Source organism: Heterocephalus glaber, unplaced genomic scaffold (assembly GCF_053883595.1).
Source record: "Heterocephalus glaber isolate CG9 unplaced genomic scaffold, H.glaber_assembly_v1.0 deba00001523, whole genome shotgun sequence".
In the NCBI taxonomy this organism is placed as follows: Eukaryota; Metazoa; Chordata; class Mammalia; order Rodentia; family Bathyergidae; genus Heterocephalus; species Heterocephalus glaber.
This window is the reverse complement of record NW_028258327.1, coordinates 531,119-543,415: the sequence shown is the minus strand read 5'-3', so window position 1 is coordinate 543,415 and position 12,297 is coordinate 531,119. Positions and strand designations below refer to the sequence as shown.

The 12,297-nt window shown below is 41.4% G+C and overlaps 2 protein-coding genes and 1 pseudogene across 10 annotated transcripts in view; all 3 read left to right on the top strand.

The window, feature by feature from the left end:
• Positions 1 to 5,099, top strand: part of LOC147824921 (uncharacterized) — a 269,562-nt gene extending 264,463 nt beyond the window's left edge. For all 3 annotated transcript variants that reach the window (XR_015441484.1, XM_087187901.1, XM_087187900.1), the window contains one exon: positions 479 to 5,099. Coding sequence is in view for 2 of the 3 variants with exons in the window: in XM_087187901.1 (XP_087044027.1) it covers positions 479 to 616 (138 nt within the window). In the remaining variant the exon portion in view is untranslated. The remainder of the gene's footprint in view (positions 1 to 478) is intronic.
• The window catches only part of Fndc1 (fibronectin type III domain containing 1), a 123,335-nt gene that overhangs the window by 16,121 nt on the left and 94,917 nt on the right, over positions 1 to 12,297 (top strand). For 3 of the 7 annotated variants that reach the window (XM_021251962.2, XM_021251963.2, XM_004874543.4), the window contains exon 1: positions 7,850 to 8,118. The exons of 1 other annotated variant lie outside the window; for it this stretch is intronic. In XM_021251962.2, the coding sequence (XP_021107621.2) occupies positions 8,010 to 8,118 (109 nt within the window). In that variant the 5' untranslated portion in view covers positions 7,850 to 8,009. Of the gene's footprint in view, positions 1 to 7,842; positions 8,119 to 12,297 lie in introns of those variants that run through there. 3 more of the 7 variants (XM_021251961.2, XM_087187896.1, XM_021251964.2) reach the window with 2 other exon arrangements.
• Positions 2,984 to 7,700, top strand: LOC147824920 (C-X-C motif chemokine 13 pseudogene; annotated as a pseudogene).

Below are 12,297 nucleotides of genomic sequence, written 5' to 3'. Positions count from 1 at the left end.
TAGAGGCAGGCAGTGGAACCACTGAGCTAAATCCCCGGCCTACGGGCTTTTGCCAACAGAGGCACTCCCATTTAGAACCTCAAGAACACACATACTAGGCTGGGAATCTGACGTCTTAATTCTTTATGTTTCACTAATTCCCAGCATATTTGTACAAAGGAACATAATTGCCTTGGGACTGCCTTGCATTGGAAGCACATTAGAACTTTTGTGCATAGGAAGCACATTTCAGGTGGTGATGGATACACAGAAGTTTTTGTTTTTCTTTTTTAAGGATCCACTTCTCATTTCTCTCTTCTTTTTTGTACCTTCAAAATCTGAAAAGATGAATGATATAGAGATCGTGTGTAATTGTTTGCTAAGGAGGATTGGTCACCGAAGCTTTTCTGATGATCTGTGCTGGACATGGGGCACGGAAAACAGACTTCTGTTTGTACTCTCTGCCTTAATGCTGATGCTTTTATTGAAAATCTGTTAGATTTCCAAGGTGTTATGGTGTGGTGGAGAGAGACCTGCACTTGGAGTCAGAAGGCTTGGGCTGGACTGTTATGTTCATCAGTTAGAGAACCCAGGACATGCTACCGGATTCTTGGAAGCTTGTTTTTCTCTCTGTTAAAGCAGAACAATGTCTCTAAGAATGTTGTGAGAACAGAATGATTACTGCTCAATAAAAGTTTTATAAAGCATTGTTTTATTTTATTGCTAGCTGTTTTATTAAAACCGAGATGGTAGTCTACTTGGCTTCTTCTATTTTCTCGTGCTTGAGTTACTATTCTCTCCCAACCACCCCACATACTGTAGATACATCCTTTCTTTTATTCTTTTTCCATGTAAAGTCTTTAAACTGTTTATGCACATGGCTATTGCATAACAATATTGTGCAATGTCTTGCTGCTGTCACTGTATATTGATATATTCAAATATGGTGCTTACAAAGCAGAGTCATGAGAGCCAAATCCAAGTCTAAATAATATTTCATGTCAGATGAATGGTATGAGACATGTATTTTCAAAATTCTACTTGAGTTTGTGCTGTATGGTTATTTGAATTTGGTTTCCATGTGAAACATGAGAACAGCATTTTAATTTACCCTACCACATAGGAATGCCATGACAATGTGTATGGAGAGTACTGAATTCTTCTGATGCATGGCTATTTAAAAAATAACTAGAAACAGAGATTGTATATATGTGTGGGCATAGCCTGATTTGTAAAGCTAGAAATGAACTACAGAACAAAATAAGAGGCAGGCTAGCAAAGACCAAGTTTCAATAGTCAGTGACTGGCCTGCCCCAGAGTGACCTCTGCTCTGTTTTGATGAACAAAATAGAAGCAAAAAACCCCCCAAATTAAGAAATTGTATGGAAAAAGTAAACTCTATCAAGACAAAACTAAATGAAAGAGAACTTTGGTGCACTTATATTTTTGAGATGACTATATTCAGGACAGATGTCTATGGGCTCTTTTTGAGATCTTTTAACCTAAAAGTAGTGATACCTTACAAGTCTTGTTCAGAATATTTTATTAAATATGCACCCTCAAATTTGTAGTCAAATCACAATCAGTACTTGTAAATATTGGAAATTTAATTTAGTATCTAACAGTCCATGGTTGGTTGTTCGGGCCTAGTCACTGAAACTCTAAACTTGGAAGTAACTCTGTATGGTGCTTCATTCTAAAGTGTCCACGTAAGAAAGTTGTTCTAACAAGTAACATCCAAGGGAAGGAGATAAATGCATGTGGATGTCATGTACACTGAAGAGATCTACTCTTTGATGAGCTTCTGCAGAGTATATAATAGGATAATTTTTGTTAAATCTATATTGAAGAGTGAAACCTTCAAATGGCAAATGTCCTAATGGGAAGTTAATGGCCAGGGGTAAGAAGAGTGTGACTTTACATATTGCCAATTCTCTTTTTCCCCACATCCAATTCAGAAAATCACTCCAGCCATCCCTTCAAATATCTTAGAAATTTCACAATCTCTTACACCTCCACTGTTCCTTTTCTGGTCTCAGTCTCACCTGAATTATAAGAGCCTATTTGCTGGTTTCTTTTTGTACCAGTGAACTGGAGCCCAGGATTCTTTCTCCGTGTTTGGTGGCTCTTCCATGAGAGGTGTCATTCTCTCTGGCTGGTGTTCCCTGAGGCTTAAGCCAGAGCTCCAGGCTCCTTTCAGGTACTGTATGAGTCTCCTGTGGCTGCTATAACAAAGCACTAAAAATTTAGTGGCTGAAGAAACAGAAATATATTCTTTCATATTTCTGGAGATCAGAAAACCCAAAGTGAGTTCCATTGGACTGAAATCAAGGTGTAACAGGGCTGTGAGCCCTCACAGACTCTAGAGGAGAATGGCTTTTTGACTCTTCCAGCTCTGGCAGGTGCCAGCATCCCTTTGCTTGTGGCTGTGTTGCTCCCACATCTGCCTCAATGTTCAACTGTCTTTTCTTGTGTGTGTGTGTGTCAAATTTCTCCTCCTTCTTATAGTTATATACATGAGTATATTCAGTGCCCACTCAGATAACCCAGTAAATCTCTCCATTTCCAAATGCTTAATTTAATCAGGACTCCTCCATTAGGTAGCATCCATAGGCTTCAGAGATGAGGACATGGGGATCTTTAGGGAATCATGTTTCACCCAACCATGGCTGCTGGCCTTCAAAATCCATGAATGACCAGAGAAAGAAGATTTTTCCATTAACTCCAGTTAGAAAGTCTTGCCTCTGACTGATTCACTGGAGCCCCCTTGACCACTGGGGAAAAGGGGACTATTAAGAAAGGCTGGAGGTGGGGAGGGGAATTGTCACTTGGTTGGAGTGGGGGAGGGGTCATTATTCCCAAAAGAAGAGCTGATTGGAGAGGCTGCTGGGTAGACCAAAGGCATAGCTCCATGAAATGGCAATGGGGAAGCATTATAACACTAGAGTATAATGTAAGAAAGTATATATTTAAACATTAAATTGTTTGCAACCTGTTGAGAGCTATGGGAGCTCACAAAACTTACAGAATCAGTGAAGAAGGAATCCTCATTGGGAACCAGGAAAAAGTCTTCCCATATGTTAGGTGGTAGATTTATGCCTTTCCTGGATGCTCTAATTAGGCAACAGGTGCTGGCTTGGGATTAACACATCTCTTGTTTTTGGTGTTTGGGTTCAGAAAAGAAATTCTATGCTTCTATTTTTAATCAGTCTACAATTCATTTAACAAACTTTGTCCTTTTTGCAGAATGATTCAAATCTGGTCAAGTTTGAGGTTGTCAAGATGGAGAGCTGATGCCACATTGGGCTGAGAGATTTAGCCCTATGGGGTCTGAAAGGAAACTGGTTTTCCTATTATAAGAGTTGTTGACGCTTCTAGGGGGTCTCAGGCAGTGAACTGACCAAAACCAGGTTGGAATCTGGAATGCAGAGACTCTAAGCCAATGTTTAAATTGCAGAAACAGGAGGAACCAAGGCCAGTTGTGTCTTTGGCCTACATTATATGGCATACTTAAAGGCTGCATCCTTTTCGACTAGCATCATGCACTCCACAGATATGGCCACCAAGAGCATCAGTGTCTAAGTGTAAAAAAATAATTTATTTAGCTAGCTTATGAGTAAGACAGCTAGCTAGTGGAAGGGCCTGAGATAGAGCTGGGTGATCAGCCATACTGATAAAAATTAAGAGTACAGATATTCCCCATTTAATGGCCTATCTGTTTAACGACTCTTTAAACTTACCACCTGTCCTTTCTTTTTGTACAGTTCTGCACATCTTGTCGATAGAGCCTCAACGTCTTTTTTTGGTATAGTAAACCTTGTTTATACAGCACTGTAATTTTTGTTGATTGTACTGTACAGTACTGTAGTTTTATGTTCTTTTATATATTACAGTACTACATGTAAGATTTATGCAAATAAAAGCAAAGTCACCAACTTGGAGTTTTCATTGACTATTTCTTTGTTCTGAGTCTTTTTATGTACATACTATATACAATTGTTCATCTAGTGACCAATTCATTTAATGATGTAGTTACAAGAACAGAACTCAGTCCTTAAATGAGAAGCAGCCTGTAGCCTGTTGTATTTTGGGCCCATTCCCTAAGCATATGGTGCAAATAAACACAGCATTCATGAAAAGACAAAGTTTTTCAAAATATGTATTATTTCTATAATACATATAATGTCTGGGAAAAAATATGCTACATGACCTTTATTACCTCAATATCAAAAAAGTGTATGGTTTGCATGTTTTGATGAAGAAGGGAGGATTTGGAACATGGTCTTATGATTGTACCTGGTCTTATGTTGATCTCATATGATACAGGCAGAACAGCTGTGCCAAAGGGCCGGAAAAATTTCTAAGTTCACTCTTTACGTTTGCTTCCAATAGTTCCTCAGGTGATAATAAAACTGATTCAACTGGAGTTAAATAAATTTTTAGATATAAATGAATTCTTTAGAAGTGATGTTACCTTTGAAACTTTTTAACATGTGCAAATGTCTCATATCATATGGGTGCACTTATTTTCTCAAGGGTTATATATACATTTCTTTTTTTTTTTTTGGTACTGGGGATTGAACTTGGGAACTTGTGCTTTCGAGGCAAGTGCCAGAACCACTGAGCTAAATCCCCGGCCCCTATATATACATTTCTGAACCACAGGAAACAATTGAACAATTATCACAGTTACTCTAAACTCTGTGATTATTTTATATGTTTAAATTTTGTCTTACACTTCTGCCTAGTAAGCTCCTTTACTACATTCTTTATACATTTTTCTATTCTCCAAGATATTTACTGCAGAGGTGGACAGAGCAGTGGCTCCATTAATGCCAGTTTCACCATTAAGCATATTTGGCATTTCCGACGATTTTTACAGAGTCAAGCAGGTTCACTGTTCTGTGATACCTTAGTAGTATTTTAGTTTCATTGGTCCCTTTCAATGACCTTCAGAAGCTCCTTCATTAATGAGCCAAAATTGTACATTTAAAACACAGCTTCCAGCAATATCAACTGTGTGGTTCCCGGCCTGCCAGAGAATGAGACCCCTGGTTGCTCACGTGTTGAGGTGTTTTGGAGGCCTACAATACAAACCTGAAATGTAGCTGTATGTGAGAAACCTCAAGCCTCATCCGAGTAACCCACATTGAGCGACTTCAAGTTAGAGCCCCTGGGCACGGTTGCCCAAACACAGAAGTCATAGTCCAGATGAAGAATAAGTCAGTTGTATGCTTGAATCCTGCAGCCAACTGGGTGCAGAAATTAATGACATATTTACAGAAAAGAAATCTGCTTTCAACTTCACCTGCTCCAGTGATGAAGCGGGCACCTGATGCCAATATGCCCCCTAGAAACACCTGGTTTTGACCCTTATCCCTACTCTGGATTTTAGGTTTGTTTTTGGTTGAATTTCTTTTCCAAGAAAAATAACTTCCTTATATAAACAAGCATGAGGCTCTGTGTAAAAATAACCTTGCCTAATCTAATGGGACAGAGTCAAGCTCTCTCCCATGCAGACTCCCAGGTACTTGGAGTTCCCATTCTTATTCTTGAAGGAGGAAAGATTCTCTGGGGAGAGTTTAGTTATACATTACAGTGGATTTGTTGATAATATACCTGTTGTTTAATGCTAAACTGTCTTAAAAGATAAGAGAGTGGGAATTTAAACCTCAAATATGAATATGTAGCTTGAAATAAGAAGAAAATTATGGAACGTATTTTCAATCATTTTCTACTTTAACAAAAGCAGATTTTCTTGGGAAACTTGAAAAACTGCATGGGAAACAAATGGAGTTTCAGTCTGACAAGGTCCAGAAGGCTCCACATAGTGGATATAACAACCACTTTTGAGGGGATTGGGGTCCTTCTGCTTTTAAGAGTTCCTTTGTAAGATGTATTGTCTCAGATCAAAATAAATAACATTGAAAGATCCTCAGATTTAAGATTCTAGAATATGTAGTTAAAGCACTTGAAGGGTGATATTCAGCTCTATTCTTTTACACACTTGTCTTAATGGACTTTTTAAATCACATCTTTTGCACAGATAAAATACTAATCCCTGGTATCAAATTTTTAAATGTTTCCTATGCATCTAATGCTAGTTAATAAACGAGCAAACATTTTACTTCATTATGAGCAATTTATTCCTAATAAAACGTTTACTCATGATAAAAAAAAATCAACTGTGTGGTCAATGTGGCCTTGAAGAATCCATGGAAGGTGCTAAGATGCCAGGAAAGGTCATGTGAGGAAATACAGGAATAGATGTTTTCCTGATTTGCTAAAGATCTTATCTGGATTGCATTTGTTTTGCAATTATGATTATTGACAATTCTATATCATAATATATTCTGGATTTTATGAATAATTCTCATCCCTACCTTTTATGATGATTTTTTGGTGGCAGCTGTATTTTATTTTAAAGGTTATTGGACAGCATGTGTACTTAAGAAAAACAAATCATTTTCATTGAACTATTTTGATAATATGATGTCTAATACAGATAGTCCTCATTTAACAATCCACCCATTTAATGACTGTTCAGACTTACTACTGAGGTGCACTACTTGGACTTAAGACCCACAGCTTGGACTTAAGGACTTGTCTTTTTTTTGGACTGGGGATTGAACTCAGGACCTTGCACTTGCGAGGCAGGCGCGGTGCCACAGAGCTAAATCCCCCGCCCAGCTTTAAAAAACCCTCACAGTTTTGTACATCTTGTTGCTAGAGCAGCAGTGTCTTTTTTTTACAGTCCACCTTGTTTACACATTACTGTAATTTTTGCTGTACAATACTGTAGTTTTATGTTGTTATACATTACAGTATTGAATGTAACAGTTATGCAAATAAAAGCAAAGTTATCAAGTTGGAGTTTCCTTTGGCCATTTCCTTGTTCTGAATCTTGTGAAGTACTTACTACAATTCATCATTTAGCAATCAATTTATTTAACGACCTGGCTGCAGGAGAAGGACTTGGTCCTTAAAGGAGGAGCGCCTGTAGACAGTGAAGTGGGACTTCAGACCAAGAATGAACTTCCTCGGGGATCATGGAATGCAGCACCTTCCCTACCAAAGGAAGTTGCAGCCTCTCCCTGCTAAGCTCCTGAATTTTGAGGAATTTAAAGTGCAAAATAACCAATTTTCTCTAATATTGCAGTTTCCTTTAAACCTTACCTGCTGAGGAACCGGGTTAGAGAGCCTGAGTCCCAATTGGCCATTTTAAATCCACAGAGCCACCTGCGATAGGTGGCCGCTAGACACTTGAGAAATTCCTGTGCTCAGCTCCTTTATAAGTAGCTCTGGATCCAGAGGCCTTGGGGCCACCCGCTTCCGATCCCTCCTGAAATCCAGCATCTATTCTTATTTTCAAAAATACTCTCCTAACTTCCTCCTTTTGGTTCGCGACTTCATTCCTCCACGTTGTGGGACCACAGCTCAGTTCGTAGGGTAATATAAAGGTCATTTTAAGAAAGCCCTTTCTGAAAGCCCTGGCTGCGTGAGGAAGACCTGGGCAACAGCTGACTTGAGCAGACCGACATGAAGGGTCCTGAATGTTGAAATACTTAGGGGACCAAGTGTACCCCTGTGCTTGGCAGCTGTTGCTCGAGATGAGACATCCCTGAGCCGGAAAGTTTGGGACTTAGACAAGGAGAACTTCCCTGACCCCTTTGCCAGGCGCAACGACCATGAATTTTCAGAACTGCTAAGTTCTCTCCCTGAAGTCTCCGACCCTTAACTCCCCGCCCCCGCTCCCCTCAAGCTTCGGTGGGACCCCGGGGCGAGGCGCCGGCAGGGGGCGCCCGAGCGCGGGAATAAGGCGCGGCGATCCGCCGGCCGCCTCAGTGGCGGAGCGCAGCGGCCGGTGTGCGGCCAGGAGCAATCCGCACGCGGCTGCAGCGGACAGGCACTGCGCAGAGAGGGAAGACCAGACGTGGAGTGCACCTTGTGGCGGTGCCTCTGCGCTCCCGTGACTCCGGCCAGAGCCTCTCCGCCAGCCATCTGCTCCCAGACCCGCGCCCCGCAGGCTGATGGCCCCCCACGCCGGGGCGCCCCCGCGCGCACCGCGCCCGCTGCCCTGGGCGGTGCTGCTGCTCTTGGGAGTGCTGCTCCTGGTCGCCTGCTCGGCGGGGGACCCAGGTACGAGCCTCGCCCGCCTGGCCGCCTGGCTCTGGGCGCCCTCTTCCTGCTTCTGTGTCCATCCGCCTGTCGCTCTGGGCACCGCCGCCCCCTCTGTCCTGGTTTCTTGTAGTGTCACTAACCTGTGCGTCCGCATCGCTTGGGTCCGGGCGCGCGGAGTCTGGGCCCTGGGCGCTCTGCGCTCGGGAGGCGGGAATGGGGACCCCGTCGGCAGCTGGGCACCTGGGTATTTTAACCGTGCTGTTGAACACCCTGGCGTCGGGATTTCGGGTCCTCCAAGAAGTGCCCGGGGAGGGTCAGGCAAAGGGAAAAGGAAAAGACAGGCAAAGCGACTCTTGGCGTTGCGCAGGCGGTGGTCGTAGAGATGCCTTTCTTTGCCCAGAATTTCCCCGGGGGCGAAGGTGGCGCTCTCTTTCCTTGCATTCACCTGTCCCGAGGCAGGTTGGCTGTTGGAGGGGGCCTCTTGGCAGACCTGGGGAGGCCGGGCAGGCGGGAGCCTCCGCGCTCCAGGACAAGCCTTGAGCTTAGCAGAGCGCGCTTCCCGCGCTCCCAGGGCGGGAACCTGGGAGCCGGGAGAAGGGGTTTTTCTTGCGAGGATGGAAAACGAAGTGGGGAGATCGGTTCCAGAGAACCTCACCCTTTCCAGAAGCTGAGGCTCGAGCCAGAGTAGATGGTTTCTTTGGGAGCAGTGCTTTTCAGAAGATGCCAGAGTGCTCTTTGATTTCTTGCGCGGTTCACCCAGAGATAGACAAGCTCTTGGTGGGGTTTTCATCCTTAAATCGTTGGTGCCTCTCGTTTCTGCCTCCTGGGCATGCATGTTCACACTTGAAGCTGTGTGGCTTTGATTTATATCATCAGTTTTGTAGAAATTTAAGAAGTAGACATTTTTGTTGGTACTATATCCTCCCAGCTGGTTTATAAAAATTCAGATATGTTCCAATGAGGGGCACTACTTACTTTATGATGCTAGTGTCTTTATCATGCTAGTTAGTTACTTAAAGGATTAAGGACGAAAAGTTGCTTAGTGACTTTTTGGTAGCTATATGCATATTGTTTAGTTCGGATTTTTGCTAAGTTTTCTGATGCCAAATGCCATTTTTTCATTAAAAGATCATAAAAGCTGTATAGTCCTCCCTCCTGTTAGTTATCTCTAGAAAGCATTCACTGCATATTTTGTACAGTGCTTGACAGAATAAAACTGTTTTAAAATCTTCCAACGTCCCCACCCACATCCTATGGCTTTTGTTTTCCTGTGTTCAAATTTTCACAATGTGGAAAGCGTTTTTGTGTCAGAAAATATTGAGACCAGAACAAATGCTGTATGAGCTTTGTGGTGCTTATAGCTTTATTCCTTTTAATTTCCCCTGATACCTGCGTTACTTTTGGGTTGCTTTTGAGTGTGGCAGAAGTCAGGGTTGTTTGTGAGAGCTGTGGGATCCCGTGGCTGTTCCTTCTTTTGCCTTCTGCTCTGTAAATCTCGGAGCTGTGGAATGTGGGAGTTGGAATGCTCCTTGGCACTTCTCTCTACCATGCCAACATGAGATTTGCAGTATAATGATGACTGGACTTGAGATGGACAAATGGGACAAAGCACATTTAAAAAAAGAATCTTTACCACATTGAAATTAAATAATAGAGGGAAAACGTGTGGTCCAGGTCTGATGGCAAGGTCATGGGCACACTATTCCTTCTTGCTGGTTGAATGAAAGTATGGATCCAGCAAGCTGCCTGTGCCAGCCCTGCTCCTCTACTTTTGGGTCCAGAATTTCTGTAAGGAAAGTATCCAATGCCACATTAATAGTGGTAGACCACTATAGCTCTGGAGGGGTTGTCCTCACAGTAGAAATGATTTACAGGGCACACTGAAGAGTAAAAAAGCCCTGCAACTTGGGGTCAATTAAAACACACAACAAAATAAGCAAGGAATGTGGACTTCTCCACCCTACCACATCCATTTCTACCACAGTTTGCATGCAAACATCAAAATTATCATGGTATCTGGGGGTAGTGTTGGGTAGTTTTTATTTTCTTTAAAGTTTAAAGAGTCAGGGAATCCCAGGGTCAAAGTTATTTTTAAAATAACCCTAGGATGCTATTTGCCTTTTCCTCTGTGTTGACATTTGCACTGAGGGCACAAAACTTAGTGGTGACACTGCTGGTGTATCAATGCCGTGATACTGTACTGCATTAAAAGTCACGGAAGTTTTCAGGCTTTTGTAGTCAAAACAGATATGCAGTCTCACTCAAGAATGCATTACGATGATTAATTTTGTCACATTTCTATCCTTGAATGCATGCCTTTTAATATTCTGTGTAGAGAAATGGGAAGGACATGTAGAGCACTTTTGTTCACTACCTAAAGTTTAGTGATATTCCAAGGAAAAGCACTCATGTGATGGAGTTGCAAATTGAGTCTGCTGCTTTCTATGTGGAATGCCATATTTATCACAATGAGTGACTGTAGACAAGATACAGCTACTGACTTGGGCATCTAGATATACCTTCTCAAAAATGAACAAAAAAGATCCACCACTTCCAGTAAAATAGCTGCTAGGATTTCTTGCCAATGATAAAATGTGAACTTTTCAAGTGAAAATTTGAATTTTGCCACGTTGTTTCTACCATAGTTCTGAAACTATCCAGATACTTAGAAAATTTTCTGATGAGACTGATAGTGATTCAAATTAACGTGATTTTAATATATCATGTCTATGAAATGTCAACATTTAGATGACTTGTTTAACAAAGTGAACCAATAAATCCAAATAGTCTGTGTATAGAGCTACAAAATTTTACATGGCTAAAAGATCCACTCCAAGTGCAAAGGGCAAGATAGCCCAATGGACTTCCGTCTTCAATGCTGAGGATCAAACCCAAAGCCTTTTCCACGCTAGGCAAACACTCTATCTATGAGTCACATCCTTAGCCCTATCCCAGTGGACTTTTAATGTAACAGAATGTGAAAAATTCTCTACTGGGTTTTAGATTCTACAATGAAATTAATCTTTAAGAAACTTCTCCTTGATGCATTTTGGTGTAGTATCAAAGATTTTCCAAAATTATCCAAAAAGGCTATTAAAATACTTTTTCAGCAATGTATCTGAGTAAGGGCAGATTTTCTTCGACCAAAACAACATTATTGCAATAGATTGAATGCATTTGTAGATCAGATAGCCAGCTATCTTCTGTTAAAGTGATTTGGCTAAATGTAAAAACAATGTTCTTCTCACTATTTCTTTTTGTCTTGGAAAATAGTTACTTTTCATAAAAATGTTCTTATGTCAACATGCAAGGGCTTATTATCTTTAAGATGAATTAAAAAATATATATTTTATTTTAGTTTTTAATTTTTTTGCAGTACTAGGGATTGAACCCAGATCTTCATGCGTGTGAGGCAAGTGCTCCAACCACTGACCTAAATTAATTTCTATCATAGTAGATAACAATAGATAAATAGATAAATAGATAAAAATAAATACAAACATAACCACTATGGGATCCATATAAGTGTAAGAGTAGAAAGGAATTCAGAGGCCAAAAAGCACAAGAGCCACTGGTATACACAGAGGGAATTAGGTTAAAATCAAGAAGCCTGGGTTTGAATCTCAACATCATTGATCCACTGGTGGTCTTGGGCTAGTGGTCTTCACTTATGGATAGACTCAGGGAATGGAGAATTGTTCCATCTATAGACCCTAGAATCTTTCCTGCTTCCAGCTCTGTAGGTTTCTCTCCACCCCCATCCTCTTTGAGGGCAAGTGATGAATGCACCCCTTTCTTTTATCTTGTTCATTGGAGTCCAGCAGGTGGAAGACCTTCTTTACCTATCACTTGAACATGAAATTCATTATTGTGGAATTAGACACTGGAATAGGACTGGAGAGTGACTTATCTGGAAAGTCACCACCGGACAGTTCAGAGCATTATCAGTCTGTTCTACCAAGGTCATTCATATCCATAATTAAGTTGTGAAGACCCATTTCCTGAGGACAGGAAGGAGAGAGTAGGATGGAGGAGTGTATCCATTTCCTATTGCTGCTGTAACAAGTGTACACAAATTTAGTAGCTTATTATCAGCACCATGCTCTAACCAACTGAGCTAACTGGCCACTCAAACAGTAGCTTAAAGCAAGACAAATCTATTGTCTTATACTTCTGCAGATCAGAAGTCCAAAATGT